The 17,589-nt window shown below is 45.3% G+C and overlaps 1 protein-coding gene across 2 annotated transcripts in view; it reads left to right on the forward strand.

Annotated features, from left to right (window-relative positions):
- The window catches only part of MYO5B (myosin VB), a 414,634-nt gene that overhangs the window by 341,920 nt on the left and 55,125 nt on the right, over positions 1 to 17,589 (forward strand). For both annotated transcript variants that reach the window (XM_040336856.1, XM_040336864.1), the window contains exons 24-28: positions 3,899 to 4,050; positions 6,499 to 6,618; positions 7,620 to 7,772; positions 7,859 to 7,918; positions 13,479 to 13,715. In XM_040336856.1, the coding sequence (XP_040192790.1) occupies positions 3,899 to 4,050; positions 6,499 to 6,618; positions 7,620 to 7,772; positions 7,859 to 7,918; positions 13,479 to 13,715 (722 nt within the window). The remainder of the gene's footprint in view (positions 1 to 3,898; positions 4,051 to 6,498; positions 6,619 to 7,619; positions 7,773 to 7,858; positions 7,919 to 13,478; positions 13,716 to 17,589) is intronic.

Genomic DNA, 17,589 nt, shown 5'->3' on the forward strand with positions numbered 1-17,589 from the left:
AGACCACAGCCATCAACCTATTATTTCCTTCATGACCAGTTAATGAAGGTTGAACTCCAGGATAAACAAAAACTGTCAAAATACATTTGTGATGTGTGTTGCTTGAATCTTGGAGTGCTTTGTGTATTCCTTCCACATCTTTAACCACTTAAGACCCGGACCAAAATGCAGGTAAAGGACCTGGCCCCTTTTTGCGATTCGGCACTGCGTCGCTTTAACTGACAATTGCGCGGTCATGCGACGTGGCTCCCAAACAAAATTGGCGTCCTTTTTTTCCCACAAATATAGCTTTCTTTTGGTGGTATTTGATCACCTCTGCGATTTTTATTTTTTGTGCTATAAACAAAAATAGAGCGACAATTTTGAAAAAAATGCAATATTTCTAACTTTTTGCTATAATAAATATCCCCCGAAAATATATAAAAAAAAATATTTTTCCTCAGTTTAGGCCGATACGTATTCTTCTACCTATTTTTGGTAAAAAAAAATCGCAATAAGCTTTATCAGTTGGTTTGCGCAAAATTTATAGCGTTTACAAAATAGGGGATAGTTTTATTGCATTTTTATTATTATTATTTTTTTTTACTACTAATGGCGGCGATCAGCGATTTTTTTCGTGACTGCGACATTATTGCGGACACTTCCCTGAAGTGTGTTTACAACTGTAGGGGGGTGTGGCTGTAGGAGTGACATCATCGATTGTGTCCCCCTATAACAGGGATGACACGATCGATGCAGACGCCACAGTGAAGAACGAGGAAGCCATGTTTACACACATGCTCTCCCCGTTCTTCAGCTCCAGGGACCGATCACGGTCACGGAGCTTCGGACCGGGTCGCGGGAGTGCACCGCGGGCGCACGCTCGCGACCCGCGGCTGGGTACTAGTACAGGACGTACCTGTACGTACATGTGCCCAGCCGTGCCATTCTGCCGATGTACATATGCAGGAGGCGGTCCTTAAGTGGTTAAAGTTGGAGACTTTCCCTCTATGTAGGAGCTTCCTGCAATAAGGACCATTTACTGCTGCTCTGTTTCCTTGTGCAGGATGACTGGTCTTGTCTCCGCCCCCTGCTGTAGATTCTGCAGGCAGCCTGTAGTGGGTGGAGCCTGCAAGGTTCCTCTCCCCACCCTCTGCTCTCTGCACAGCCTATGTAGAGCAAAGTGATGATATCACTGCTACTTTTACAGGGTAATATGTGGGTTTTGGTGTCCACAAAGTAGATGTACACTCACCGGTCACTTTAGTAGGTACACGTGGTGAATTGCTTGGTAACACAAATTGCTAATCAGCCAATCACATAGTAGCATCTCAATACATTTAGACATATTGACGTGGTGAAGATGACCCGATGAAGTTCAAACTGAGCATCAGAATGGGGAAGAAAGGGAATTTAAGTGACTTTGAATGTGGCCAGGTTGTTGGTGCCAGACGGGCTGGTCTGAGTATTTCAAAAACTGCTGATCTACTGGGATTTTCACACACAACCATCTCTCGGGTTTACAGAGAATGGTCCAAAAAAGAGAAAATATCCAGTGAGCGGTAGTTTTGTGGCGGAAAATGCCTTGTTGATGTCAGAGGAGAATGGGCAGACTGCTTTCCGGATCAGTGCCGTCCTCCTCCACGCTCCCTCCGAGTCCTCGATGTCTTCTCCCGTCCGCTTCATGTCAGAGATGCTATGATTGGACGACAGGCGTCCAATCACAGCGCCTGTCGCTTCAGCCAATCAGGTGACCGGTAACCAGACCCGGTGCACCTGATTGGCTGAGAGGCAGGTCAGTGTTAGAGAAGCGATTTCCCTAACACAGCACTGTTTAAACAGGGAACGCACAGCAGCGCGCCCGCTGTTTAACAATTTGGAAGCCTATTAGAGCCCACAGGCTTTAATCAGGAAGCCTATTGCAATAATCAGGCACTTCCAAAACACCCCCACCGCTGTAATTCAGATGGCCCGGCGCTCAACAATGGGCCGGATACCTGAATAGGGGGCGGCAGCGGCGACAATAGATAGATTCATGCATTGCTTGAATCAATCTTTTGGAGATTGACGGGTGCAGGAGAGAGGGGGCGGCGCTCCTGCCCCCTCTATGGACGCACCGCCACTGTCCAACACCTTGTTGAATCTATACCATGAAGAATTAAGGCAGTTCTGAAGTCAAAAGGGGGTCCAACACGGTACTAGCAAGGTGTACCTCATAATGTGTCCGGTGAGTGTATATCCTTTGTGGTTATCAAGAATTATTTATAAATGAAAGTTTTGTACCTGGAGTTCTGCATTAAATGTAAAGCTTGGTCTTTTGAAGATGCAGAGGGCTTTAACCACTTAAGGACCCCTTCACACCGATATACGTCGGCAGAATGGCACGGCTGGGCACATCCACGTACCTGTACGTGGCCCTTTAAGCCCAGCCGTGGGGTCGCGCGCCTGCCGCCGGCGCATGCACTGGACCCGGTCCAAAGCTCTGCAGACCCGAGCGCCGCTGGAGTCCCGCGATCGGTCCCCGGAGCTGAAGAACGGAGAGAGCTGTGTGTAAACACGACTTCCCCATTCTTCACTGTGGCGCTGTCATTGATCGTGTGTTCCCTAATATAGGGAAACACGATCAATAACATCACACGTCCAGCCCCGCCCCCTACAGTTAGAAACACACACGAGGTCACACTTAACCCCTTCAGCACCCCCTAGTGGTTAACTCCCAAACTGCAATTGTAATTTTCACAGTAAACAATGCATTTTTTATAGCATTTTTTGCTGTGAAAATGACAATTGTCCCAAAAATGTGTCAAAATTGTCCCATGTGTCCGCCATAATGTCGCTGATCGCCGCCATTAGTAGTAAAAAAAAAAATATTAATAAAAAGGCAATAAAACTATCCCCTATTTTGTAAACACTATAAATTTTGCGCAAACCAATCGATAAACGCTTATTGCAATTTTTTTTTTTACCAAAAATAGGTAGAAGAATACGTATCGGCCTAAACTGAGGGGAAAAAGAAAATGTTATATCTTTTTGGGGGATATTTATTATAGCAAAAAGGAAAAAAATATAGATTTTTTTTCAAAATTGTCGCTCTATTTTTGTTTATAGCGCAAAAAATAAAAACCGCAGAGGTGATCAAATACCACCAAAAGAAAGCTCTATTTGTGGGGAAAAAAAGGACGCCAATTTTGTTTGGGAGCCACGTCGCACGACCGTGCAATTGTCAGTTAAATCGACGCAGTGCCGAATCGCAAAATCTGTCCGGGTCCTTTACCTGCATTTTGGTCCGGGTCTTAAGTGGTTAGGTGTTACTGTTTTCCCTACAGAGCCCAGTGAGATCGCTGGTTACTTATTAACACAAAATGGGAATAAAAAAAAACCTTTTGTTTGATTTAACGGGATCCTTTGCAAAGTGTGAATGTTTAATCTCATTTTCTCCCAAAGTTATGCAGCTCACGTCCACGCCCGAGGCAGAGAGAACAAAGTATGTTCCTCCAAGATGCATTTTTTTCTGGAGAGCTCTTACAAAGCCACACGCAGTTTGCGAATCAGACGCTGATCCCATGCTAATGCCGTCTGAGGCTTGTTTATCCGTGTATTTATATATTTTATGCCTTTGATTTTGGAATATCATTTATATATGTTGGCTCAAGTATCTGATCTGAGGATCTGGAACATTTTTGCATAGCTTTTCAACAAAATTAACATGAGTGCTTGCTGCTTCAAACCAACCCCAATCTCGGGCCGGATCTGAGACGCGCTTCTAACTTCTAACCATTGCAGGGTGATAGTGAAATATTCCCAATTATTTGTTCTTGGTGCCTCCCCCCTGCCTGCCTGTGTCCGGGAGTGCCGACTGATTGTTAGGTTGTTCTAGATGATGTGAACGTCATTGTTTGGTCTTTTTTTTTATTTTAAGATGAATTTACGCAAAGCGAAGGAGTGAAGGAAAACCTGCAGACCCAGAAGGACCTGGAGGAGGAGCGGGCTCGCTACCAAAATCTGGTGAAGGAGTATACCCGTCTAGAGCAGAGATATGACAACTTGCGGGAGGAGGTCACGCTTATCAAGGTGGGTTGTGTCACTGTTCTGGTCAGTAAGGCTGCTTTCACAGTGATGTGATGCGGTTTGACCGCAGTGTACCCGTGGGTTTTTGATGTACTTTACCATAGAGTTTTTTATGTCCCGCGTGCATGCAGGAGTTTTGGTGCACTTTCAGATAGAGCACCAAAATTGCAATATGTAATAGAACTCTATGGGGAGTCGTGGCAAACCCGCACCAAACCTGCGGATACGCTGCATTGTTCCCACCGCACCGCATCAGTGTGAAAGCAACCTTGAGGCCAGGTTCACACAGTTCAGCTGAACTCGGCCATGATTACAGAGACATCTGCAGGGCTGCTGTTAGAAATTAACGGGGCCCCGTACAGCCTACCTGGCAGGACCCCCCCTTAAATATATCAAAACAACATTTTCGCAATAAATATACTAAAATCATTCTTAGCAGACACAAAGATAACAGAGAAGCTGTGTGAATTAGCCCTTTTTAAAATATTTTTTTACATTTTTGAACAAAAAACATACTGGGCCAGATTCTCAGAGGAGATACGACGGCGTCTGGGCGGTAGTATCTATGCGCCTGATTCTTAGAATCAGTTACGCATAGATTTCTATTAGATCCGACCGGCGTAAGTTTGTTACGCCGTCGGATCTTAACTGAATATTTACACTGGCCGCTAGGGGCGTGTACGCTGATTTATGCCTAGAAATATGTAAATCAGCTAGATACGCGAATTCACGAACGTACGCCCGGCCGACGCAGTACAGATACGCCGTTTACGTTAGGCTTTTCCCGGCGTAAAGTTACCCCAGCTATATGGTGGCATACATGCGGCGTACCAATGTTAAGTATGGACGTCGTTCCTGCGTCAAATTTTTAATATTTTACGTTGGTTTGCGTAAGTCGTCCGTGAATGGGGCTGGACGTCATTTACGTTCATGTCGAAACCAATACGTCCTTGCGGCGTACTTTGGAGCAATGCACACTGGGAAATTCCACGGACGGCGCATGAAAAACGTCAATCACGTCGGGTCACACGTTATTTACATAAAACACGCCCCCCTGTTCCAAATTTGAATTAGGCGGGCTTACGCCGGCCTATTTACGCTACGCCGCCGCAACTTACGGAGCAAGTGCTTTGAGAATACAGCACTTGCCTGTCTAAGTTGCGGAGGCGTAATGTAAATCGGATACGTTACGCTCGCGCAAGGATACGCCGATCTACGAGAATCTGGCCCACTATCATTTTTTTTTTTAAGTTGAAATGTTTTAAAAAAAAATTTTTTACAAGGGATTAAAACAATACAGGGTTACAAATTGTTATTTTTTTTTTTTTAAGGAAGCCGACAGTTGTGTCTGTTTCTCCCTGCAGCAGCTGAAAGTTGGTGGAAGGGATAGAAACCGATTTTCAGCTGCTGCAGAGAGCCACACAGGGCATCCTGTAATTGCCCCTCCTTCCCTCTGTTGTTTGGGCCCCCCTGTGTGCCCGGGCCCCCTACAGGAGCACTGGTGGTCCCCCCCTATCAGCGACCCTGGACATCTGTGCAGTTTCTGCACTGATGTCAATGTAAATTGTGTGCCAAAATCACAAAAAGTAATACAGAAACTACTTTTTGAAATGGGTGCAGCGCCGCAGATGTGGCGTTGCACCGATAAGGACAGTGCAAATGCCGCCAATTTGACATGTCAAATCGCATGTCAAAATGCACCAGTGTGAACCAGGGCTAAAGGGTATGTTCTGAAAATTTCTAGTGCATGTGCAGGTGTGCTGAAGGGAGCTGCCAAGACCTGAAGACCAGGCCGAGCCCTTTGGTACATCCGTGAACATGTCATTAATACAAATATGGCAGCATTGAAGACAAATGAAAGGGGACTTGAGTTCCTCTACAAGGGGTTAAAGAGAGTGAGGGAATAAGCCAACATTAATAAATGGTAAATTCACCTTTATGCCGCGTACACACGATCGGTCAAACCGATGAGAACGGTCTGATGGACCGTTTTCATCGGACCAAACCGATCGTGTGTGGATAGAAAAAAATGATCGTTTGTAGCCACGTCCATCGGTTAAAAATCCACGCATTCTCAGAATCAAGTCGACGCATGCTTGGAAGCATTGAACTTCGTTTTTTTCAGCACGTCGTTGTGTTTTACATCACCGCGTTCTGATACGATCGTTTTTTTTAACCTATGGTGTGTAGGCGCGACTGACCATCAGTCAGCTTCATCGGTTAACTGATGAAAACGGTCCATCATGACCGTTTTCATCGCATGGACCGATCGTGTGTACAGGGCATTACAGAAAATCTGTGAGGTGAGCTTACACTTCCAGCTTCTCTGACACACTGTCACCATTTCAGGGAGCAAGGATAAAGCTCTCGAATGGGGCACAAACTGTGAAATAAAGAAATAAACTTCCCAGATTATTCTAATGGCATATAATGTTTTTTGTTTTTTTTTAGCAAACCCCTGGGCACCGTAGGAATCCCTCCAACCAGAGCAGCTTGGAATCTGACTCCAACTACCCCTCCATCTCCACGTCTGAAATTGGGGACACTGAAGACACCATTATGGAGGTTGAGGTAAGGCCATTGCACTTTGTTGTGAAGAGGAATACCAGCTAACCAACAATTTATCCTAAAAAGTTAACCAAAAAAGTACTGAAGTTGTTCAAGTTGGGTCTTAGCGTTCTTTGCTCCCGGGGAAGCAGGTAGAGCAAGGCTGCTGAGTTACTGCTGAGAAGGGGGAGCAGGTGGAGCAGAGCTGCTAAGTTACTGCTGGGAAGGGAGGAGCAGGTAGAGCATAGCTTATGAGTTACTGATGAGGAGGAGCAGGTGGAGCAGAGCTTCTGAGTTACTGCAAGGAAGGGGGAGCAGGTGGAGAGAGCATAGCTTATGAGTTACTGATGAGAAGGAGGAGCAGGTGGAGCAGAGCTTCTGAGTTACTGCAAGGAAGGGGGAGCAGAGCTGCTGAGTTACTGCTGGGAAGAGAGTAGCAGGTGGAGCAGAGCTGCTGAGTTACTGCTGGGGAGGGGGGAGCAGGTGGAGCAGAGTTACTGCTGGAAGAGGGAGTAGGGGTGAGCTGAGATGCAGAGTCACTGCTGGGATTTGAGAATGGGGCAGATAGGTTGCTTAAAGTGAAAGTGCTTCTGCTCTTGATTCTGAGGGTGAACTACTCCAGAGTTGTTGCAGCTACAGAGGTCAATGAGGACTTATTTTTAATGCTCTTTTAATGCTCATTTACTGCTTGTTGATAATTTTTGAATATCTGAATGTCCATAGTCTAGCCACAGTTGCACTTTAATGACCCCCTCCCCAACATTACATACTTACCTTTCCTTCGTTGCCCTGCCATTATGTTCAGCCTCCAGGAATACAAAGAAGAGGCCCTGTGTAAGTTTGAAACAATTCTAACCAAAGATTAAACTTGACTGAGGATCATCACCCTGTTCCAATGCTTTTTCCCAGACAAAAGAATACAGTCTTATAAGATTCTGAATATATAGGCCTCGCCTGGACCCGCAGTGCATTTATAATGCAAATATAGGAATACACTTTAACAATGTGATCTTATTATGGCACAGGAGGTCGGGCTGGAGAAGGCTGCAATGGACATGACTCTGTTCCTGAAACTTCAGAAGAGGGTGAGGGAGCTGGAACTGGAGAGGAAGAAACTGCAAAACCAGTTAGAGAAGAAGGAGAAGGAGAAGGAGCAGGAAGAAAATAATAAGCCGCAGGTAATGAGAGTGATTGTGTCTGCTGGTTATATTCACGTCTTTCTCCATGACACATCTACTGAACCTGGTGTCCTCTATTTACTCAGGTCATTGAAACATCAAATGACACGGATCGTGACACAGACATCGCCTACAACAACCTGAAGGTAACACAAAAGTGATAGTGAAGTGTTTTTTTGTTTTTTATTATTATTTTTAAATTGGACCTTGTGTTTTTTCCACGCAGTACAAAGTAACAGGTTTGTTTAATTGCTGCACCTCCATATACTCATATTTCCTTTGCTGCCCTGTTCACCACCCAAATAAGGGCAATTGCATCGATGTGTGTCAATGCATTGTCATGCGTCAGCTTGTGGTGTGTTGCAATAAGCAGTCTATTAAAAAGAATAGGCTGAAAACCATGTGCATTACGGCAGTGCAATGGTGTAAATAAGTAAAAAACAGCCATGTGTCAGTTCCAGGTTGGTCTAGTTCAGGGGTGGCCAACCAGTGGCCCGCGGAGCCCTCTGATGTGGCCCGCGACCTCCTGCTCTGGAATGGTGGGTTGGCAAGCCCAGATCGCAGGTTGCCGACCAACCATACCACACCATCAGTGTTGTGAATGAAGCTGGTGGTAGAGGAAGAAAGCGTCTGTGAAGCAGAGCCCCATAAGGCAATGCTTCCTCTAAAGTGCCGGCTTTTGCCACAGGTGGACTCTATGGCAAAGTTCAGCTAACCTGCAGTATAGACACAAGTGCACTACGCTGCACCCACAGTGTGGGTAAACCGCAGCACATCAGTGTGAAAGCAGTCTTAGGCCCTTTTCACACGATCAGCCCAACCGAATGGGACCCTCAATTCACCACTATAGAGCGACAGATGTTTGTTTATGTCCGCCTACCTCCAATCCGAAAAACAGAAGGGAATTTGTTCCCTTTCATCTGGGCGGGTCGGAGGACCTATAGAGTAGTTGTGATCTGTCATCCGCTCGCTTCGCTCATTGTGGCCCTCGACTGGTTACCAAGTTGCTTAAGTGGCCCTCGTTCTTCAAAAGGTTGGGCACCCCTGGTCTAGTTGGAGCTCACAGAAGGCTAAGGACTATCTCAGATCTCACGTAACATCAGTTGGATCTGGCACTGAAGGTAGAAGGTGAGAGGGTGACTTGCTCCCTGTTCCTGGAAGTGAGGACAGGTAGCTGACAGGTAGAAGTTGTCAGATTTCAGGTGACCTCGTCACAGGAATTTTAATTAATAAGTGACCACAGATTTAATATAAAATATGGTGTGGCATGCTAGTGTGGGGGATCAAGGCGTTAAAGTGATAATAAAGGCAAGCTTTAAAAAAAAAAAATAACAAACATGTTATATTTACCTGCTCTGTGTAATGGTTTTGCACAGAGAAGCCCCGATCCCCCTCTTCACGGGTCCCTCACTGGTGCTCCTGGCCACTTTCTCCTGCCAAGTGCCCCCAGAGCAAACCGCTTGCTGTGGGGGGCACCCAAGCCGTTGCTCTGCATGTCTATTCAGACACAGGGCCACGACTTGGTTCCGCCCCCTCTCTCTTCTCATTGGCTCACTGGCTGTGATTGACAGCAGTGGAAGCCAAGGAGTCCTGGAGAGCCGAGGCTTTTGTGCATATCCCTGGATTGCGATGGGGCTCAGTTAAAGTGAATGTAAACCCTCTCACATACCCTGTGAAGTGAACAGCCTCAGATGATACACAGAGATTAAACAAATCTTCCTACATACGTTTTAAGTGTCTATCTGCTGTCTTCCCCTTTCTACATTCTTTAGAAAGTGCAGATCATGTCTGAAATGTTTCTTCCTGTTACAGCAGTGGGAGGGGAGTCTGGGCATACACTGTGTGTGAGCTGATAGGAGGGAAGAAACACACACCCCCTCCACATAGGCAGGGGAAGGAAGAAGCATGCAGAGCTGTGCTGTGAATAGACAAGCTCTCTGTTTATCTGTCGAAGAGACAAATTTTCAGATGCTTTTATCTCATGTGCTGGAGAACTTGTCAGAAGTTACAGTATCATACTGATAACAGAGGAATGGAGCAGCAGAAAGACATGGCATTTAGGGCTTTGGCGAGAGACAAGTAAACACTACAGATATATGTGCCCAGGTCATATTTCATGAATGATGTTTACATCCACTTTAAGTATTGGGGGGGCTGCTGAACACACAGGGGCCCAGATTCAAGAAGCACTTGCGCCCGTGCAACCATAGGTTGCGCGGCGCAAGTGCTTACTTGCTCCGGTGTAACGAGTGCTCCTGATTCAGGAACCTCGTTACACCGACTGCAGCCTAGGATGTGACAGACATAAGCCTCCTTATGCCTTCATATCTCAGGCTGCATTCTTGCGTTGGCCGCTAGGGGGCGCGGCCATTGTGATCGGCGTATAGTATGCAAATTGCATACTACCACCGATTCACAAAAGTTGCGCGGGCCCTGCGCACGCAAGGTACGGAGTTTCCGCACGGCGACTTTAGCGCAAGGTTGCTCCTGCTAATAGCAGGGGCAACCAATGCTAAAGTATAGCTGCGCTTCCCGCTCGTGAAATTTAAATTTCACGTTGTTTACGTAAGTGATTCGTGAATGGCGCTGGACGCCATTCACGTTCACTTAGAAGCAAATGACGTCCTTGCGACGTCATTTGCCGCAATGCACGTCGGGAAAGTTTCCCGACGCAGCATGCGCTGTTCGCTCGGCGCGGGAGCGCGCCTAATTTAAATGATTCCCGCCCCCGGCGGGATCATTTACATTAGGCAGCCTTACGCCCGGCTATTTAGCATATCGCCCGCGCAATTTACGAAGCTACTGCTCCGTGAATCGCGGGCATTTCAAAATATTTGCGTGGGCGCAGGGCAAAATCGTTGCCCTTTGCCCACGCAAATATTGCACGGATCTACCTGAATCTGGGCCAAGGTTTTTTACATGCATAGTCAGGGCAGCCATCATAAATTATTGGGCCCCTTACACAGCTTTAGGCCTGGGCCCCCTGAGCCTGAATACCAACATTCCCCAGGGCTTGCCCACGGGCCATCCCACTGAATCCACACACCGGCCACCTCACACCTGTACACACTCAGCCCCCCCCCCAATCCTGTATATACGTCAGCCCCCCTCAATCCTGTATATATGCCAGTCCCCCCTCACACCTGTATATATGTCACCCGCCCCCACCTGTATATATGTCAGACCCCCCACCTGTATATATAGCTCAGCCCCACAGATACACAAATCTGTAAACACAGAAGCCTCTGGCCCCTCCCTGTACACAAACAGCCCCTACTTGTAAAGAAAATCTTCCTACCTAGTCCCAGCTCATTTCCACAAAGCTGGCATGGACTTAAGGCACTATGGCCTGGATTCACGTAGCACTTACGCTGGCGTATCTCGAGATACGCCGCGTAAGTGTCAATGTGCGCCGTCGTATCTCTGCGCCGTACCCATAGAACTAGATACGCCTGAAAATAGGCTTCCTCCGACCGACGTAACTTTCCTACGCCGGCGTATCTTGGGCGCATATTTACGGTGGCCCCCTAATTGCAAATATGCAAATTAGGGAGATAAGGCGATTCACGAATGTAGTTGCGCCTGGCGCATCATATACGCGGTTTGCGTAAGGCTTACATCCGGCGTAAAGTTAAGCCTCATAAAGCAGGTTTAAGTCATGTTAAGGTATGGACCAGGGAACAGCCGTCATATTTTACGTTGTTTACATAGTAGTATGTGAATAGGGATGGGCGCATGCGCACTGGGATGCTTCCACGGGACGGCGCATGCGCCGTTCGTTCGGCCCATCATTTGCATGGGGTCACGCATCATTTAAATGGATCACGCCCACTTCCACCTACTTTGAATTAGGCTGGCTTACGCCGAAGAATTTACGTTACGCTGGTGCAACGTTGGGAGCGAGTGCTTTGTGAATACTGTGCTCGCTCGATACGCTACGCCGGCATAACTATGCGCCGAGGTACGTGAATCCGGGCCATTGGGACACAAACTAGTTAAATACATCCAGCCCAATGTATTAGGTAGATGACAGCAGCTCTTCCCCGGTAGAGGTCAGAATATTTCTTAGCATGTGATTAGAAGGAGTTGCAGCAGTGGCAGCTTCTGTACATCACAGAGACTAATGAGTAAAAGTAATAAAGCCGCTCGGGACTCGCGTCTCTCCCCAGGCACAGATCAGAGCGCAGCCGAGCGCTATGTAAGTAATGTACTGTCATCCTGTGTGATGCTCAGCCAATAGCTGCCGTCTTCTCCTGTCTTATGCACTATCAATCAGTGTTCACAGAGAAGCGGTGTAGCTCTATGGCTTCTGTAATGAACTCATTTGTTACAAGGAGCATCTCAGGGTATAAACATTCCTCTACACACTAAAGTCAAACTCTAGATATGTTTAAAGTTCATAACTTTTTTTTTTTTAAATATACATTTTTTATTGAGTTAATTGTAAATTTACATACAAAAGCACATCACCTGGATCACCTAGATCTCCTATACCAGAGGTGCCCAACCTTTTGAAGAGAGAGGGCGACAGAATTTTTTTTCGAACGTTGTTTTTAACCACTTAAGACCCGGACCTTTATGCAGGTAAAGGACCTGGCCAGTTTTTGCGATTCGGCACTGCGTCGCTTTAACTGACAATTGCGCGGTCGTGCGACGTGGCTCCCAAACAAAATTGGCGTCCTTTTTTTCCCACAAATAGAGCTTTCGTTTGGTGGTATTTGATCACCTCTGCGGTTTTTATTTTTTGCGCTATAAACAAAAATAGAGCGACAATTTTGAAAAAAATTCAATATTCTTTCCTTTTTGCTATAATAACTATCCCCCAAAAATATATAAAAAAAAAAAAAAATTTCCTCAGTTTAGGCCGATACGTATTCTTCTACATATTTTGAAAACATTTTTTACTTTTTGCTATAATAAATATCCCCCAAAAAGATATAAAAATACTTTTTTTTCCTCAGTTTAGGCCGATACATATTCTTCTACCTATTTTTGGTAAATAAAATCGCAATAAGCGTTTATCGATTGGTTTGCGCAAAATGTATAGCGTTATAGGAGATAGTTTTATTGCATTTTTATGATTTTTTTTTTTTTTTTTTACTACTAATGGCGGCGATCAGCGATTTTTTTCGTGACTGCGACATTATGGCGGACACATCGGACAAATTTGACACATTTTTGGGACCTTTGTCCTTTTCACAGCAAAAAATGCTATAAGATCTGGGAGGAAATACCCCAGGACACCATCCGTCATCTCATTAGGAGCATGCCCCGGTGTTGATTTCCGGGGTGTCTTTGAGTTCAGCCCTTTGTAGGTGGATAATTTTCATTGTTATCAAAAAATGTGGCATCCTTTCATTCCTAACACATTACCCCGTCCATATCAGTATAGATATCCAGCATGAGATTTTGCCCCATTGAGATCTGATGTGTTTTCAAAGTGTTCCTTCCATTTTTTTTTTTGTATTTTCATTGTATTATATTGAATGCACTCTGTAATTAACTTTATTATGTGTTGTAATTAATGCACAGGAGCACTTTATTCTATTATGAGTTTAAGGAGCGCTGTATTTTGAGAATATTGCATTTTTCTCATTGTTTGGGGTGCAGTAGTAAATTTACACATTGAAGCCTATGTATATTTCTTTACACAACAGAGAAGAAATCATTTATTGACTATTCTCCTCATTCATATCTATATTGCAGAGGCAAGAGCTAGAATCTGAGAATAAGAAGCTCAAGAATGACCTGAATGAGCTTAGGAAAGCCATTGCGGATGCAGCAAATGAGGAAGACTCTAATGAGGAGCCCAGCAGTTACACCCTCCTACTGAACCAGCTGAAATCCGCCCTCGAGGAATTGGAAGTGCGCAAGGAAGAGATTCTCATTCTCAGGACGCAGATTGTAAACTCTGCTCAGCAGAAAGACCCAGAGAAGAATCTGGTAAGTGCCAAGTAAACTTTTGCTTTTCCATACTTGGCAAAGAAGGGTCTCTACAATTCCCCAAACCCAGGAGTGTAATGTCCTCATGACAACTCTACCCCTTAGGGATTGGCACAGTGCTGTTACAGGGGGTTGGGGTATGTACATACCCTGTGTATAGGCATCTAGGGAAGGAGGGGGCATGAGCCAAGTACATGCCTACTTTACCAGGGAATAAAAGAAAAAAATATCCTTCCCTATATGTAAAAAAATAAATAAAAGTACTTTACTGTAGATAAAGTGCTAGTGACATTATATAGCCTTTCCGCAACCCCCCCAGCAAACCAAAGAAACTGTGACCTTACAGCATTGGAATACTGGCATTACTTTTTCCCAAGCTTCCCCCATATTTTCCACCATTGCTCTTTTTATCCCACAACCTAGAGACATGTTATTTGGTTTCACTCGGGTGTCTTACCCCACAGCCTTAAAAAAAAAACACTGATGAAGGTTGTTTGAAAAGCATAAAAAGAAAGCTTGGGATGAACTTTCATCTGAACCAGCAAGATTTATCAGACATTTGACAATCGTATCTCAAGCGTACAGTTGAAAGTGCCTCACCATCTTTGTGGTGAGGCACTTGACAAATTCATCCAAGATGTCATAGGAGAAAACGTGCTTCTTCCCCTGTGGAAAGATTCCAAATCCCCTTTCTCAGGAGCCCCTACCGCCTCAAAACACTTCAACACTGTACCCAGGCTTCAACTTCTAAGGCCGCGTACACAAGATCGGTCAAAACCGATAAAAACGGACTGAAGGACCGTTTCATCGGTCCAAACCGATCGTGTGTGGGCCCCATCGGTCAGTTATCCTTCGGTCAAAAAAAGGGAACTTGCTTTAAAATTTAACCGATGGACTGATAACCGATACGTCAAAACCGATCGTTAGTATGCAAAAGCATTGGTTAAAAACCCGCGCATGCTCAGAATCAAGTCAACGCATGCTTGGAAGCATTGAACTTCGTTTTTTTCAGCACGTCGTTGTGTTTTACGTCACTGCGTTCTGACACGATCGTTTTCTTAACTGATGGTGTGTAGGCACATCAGACCATCAGTCAGCTTCATCGGTTAACCGATGACAATGCTCCTTCGGACCGTTCTCGTCGGATGGACTGATCGTGTGTACACGGCCTAAGCCTAAGTTCTGCCCTTCCTTTCAGCACTATACTTGATTCACAAAGCCCACCCTGTCTTACCCAAATTCCAATGAAGAAGCACCCTCACCCCCTAAGAATGGGAGGACATCAGTCACAGTTTGCCTAGCTCTGTGTTACAGAGGTTGCAGACCTGTTGGTTCAATAGGGGTACAACATATAAAGTTCAAAACCAAACCCCTCAATGCTTTCTACTTTCAAATCAACCAAAATCTGCCTAGGGTTAGTCAGATTTGCATAATGCCTCAAAACCATTTCTTGTCCCAGGGAATAGTTGTACCAGTACCAATAGAGGACATGTTTAATGGATTCTAGTACCAACGCCCAACAGTGGTATTAATCATATCCTGGACCTAAAAATCCCAAACAAACACCTTCAAATTCCAAAATTAAACTTGGAATCCACAAGGTCAGTTACTGCCCTACTGGGACAAAGGGAATACATGGCTTCTGTAGACATCCAAGATGCGTACCTTCCCATTTATCCACCCCATCAGTGCCTTCTACGCTTTGCAGTAGCAGACAATGGCTTCCACTTTATCACACTGACGTTTGGCCTCTCTTTTGTCCCAGAGTAGTCCTTGCACCTCTTCTGGCACTTTTAAGTGGGCATCCAGGACACAGGTTGTCTACTGTAGACAACCTTCTTCTGAAGGACTCATCCCCCTTACATCTGTCTGCAAATGCCCACATGACAATTCAGAAGCTTTAGGCTTTCAGCTGGGTGATCAATTTCCAAAAACCTGCTTCCCAACATTCTCTTTGCCTGGAATACTTGGGCCAAAATATGAACACAGCCCACGCAATAGTCTTTCTTTCCAAAGAAATAACTGCTCTCTCTCAGAATTCACAATCGGGACATAAAAGAGCTGTAAATCGGTGAGATTCTCCATGAGAGTTTGGGGTCTCATGTCGGCCTCCCTTTGAGGCTGTCCATGCGTCCATATTCATTTGAGGCAGGCTCCTTCTCTCGACCTACTCATTCTCATATCCAGCCAAGCAAGGAATTCCCTAGTTTGGTGGTTCTCAAACCCAGCCTTGCCTATGGGGAAGCCATATCACTAGAAAGTGATAACAGATGCCAGCCTTTTAAGGCCGAGGAGGAGTGTTTCAATTCCTCACAGATTCCCCAAGACCATCTTTTCTTCTTACGGTGGTATTAGTCTTCCATCTCCATAAAGACACAGTCCTTCCCTCGTTGTGCCCTGCTTTAAAGCACCCAAAGAAAATTGCTCTTCACTGCTTTGATGTAGTCTGGGCCATCAGTCTACCTCAAAGCAACAGCATCTATCAGGAAGACGGACTCCCTATTCACCTACTTTAAGGACCTCGCAAGGAACATCCTGCTTCCAAATTCTCCGTCTCTAGATAGATAAGACAACTTGTCAAAGATTGCACTCCTCTTGTGCTTTTTCCGCACTTACTCCAGCAGATCGATGGGTCATTTCAACATCAAGCCTCAGTTGCTCAGCTTTGTAAAGCTGCCACCTGCTCCTCTGTTCATACCTTTTCTACCAGATTCGTACCAAGTTCTAGTAGGGGGACATCCAGTCTTCTGCGGATGCTACTTTCAGATGCAAGGACCTTGCAGCGGCACTATGAATTTGGGTCTGCTAGGCCTGTTGGTGCCAATCCTTTTTGCCTAGTTGTTCCCTACCCTTCTATTTTATTGCTTGAGGACATCCCAGGATCTATGGATATTTCATCCAGTGTTTTGCACTGTGCAATTAAAATAAAATGAATTATATCTTGGAGTACAGTACAGGACTCAGGCCACTCTCCCCTCTGTTCATTTTTTACTCTTCATTGCTTGATAAAACCTGAGGACTTACTGAGTAGGGTGGGACCTCAAAAGGGGGACCTCAAAAGCTTGCCAGTGTCCATTCACCTGAAGGTATGAGTCTATAACCCAGGGCAGGGGCAGACTGACCATTCGGGCACTGCCCGAGGGCCCCATGCCACTAGGAGGCCCCATCAGGGTTGCCAGCCTCAGTAAAACCAGGGAGAGTATGAAAAAAAAATCCCAAGAGTATGTGTATTCTGTGTGTATGTATACTGTGTGTGTATCTGTATACTGTGTGGCCCCATAATCTCCCATTGCCTGGGGGCCCCATAATCTCCCATTGCCTGGGGGCCCCATAATCTCCTATTGCCCGGGGGCCCCATGAGTTGTCAGTCCACCCCTGACCCAGGGTCTATAAATATTCAACCTGTGTCCTGTACTGTACTCCAAAATAGGAAATTTACAGGTAAAAAAATACTTTTTTTTTGTTTCTTGTACAAAAAATACACTTATGTAAATGGATACAAAACCACCTCTGAGCTGACCGACAAAATAATTTTTTGCAGACCACTAAGCGTAGTAAAATGATCGGAAAGGCGAGCAGTTTTCAGGAACATCATCACATTTCATTATTTTTAATAACAGCAATCTCTTGCATTTCTCGTTTTTATAATTTTTACAATTGCCTACATCTCAATAATTTATTATAATTGTCACTTGATTGGAGAAAAATGTGTCTGCCACAGCCAGTCTGTGAAGGTCCCGAGCTGGATAACATTTCTTGCTTCTTGTAATACAAGCACAGCAGAAAGTTAACTGTGTACTTTCTGTATTAAGTGGTATAACACTGTGATGCCAGTAAGATCTGTGGTCATAACAGGAATAAAAACCAGTTGGTC

This window comes from Rana temporaria, chromosome 1, assembly GCF_905171775.1.
Source record: "Rana temporaria chromosome 1, aRanTem1.1, whole genome shotgun sequence".
NCBI classification, from domain to species: domain Eukaryota; kingdom Metazoa; phylum Chordata; class Amphibia; order Anura; family Ranidae; genus Rana; species Rana temporaria.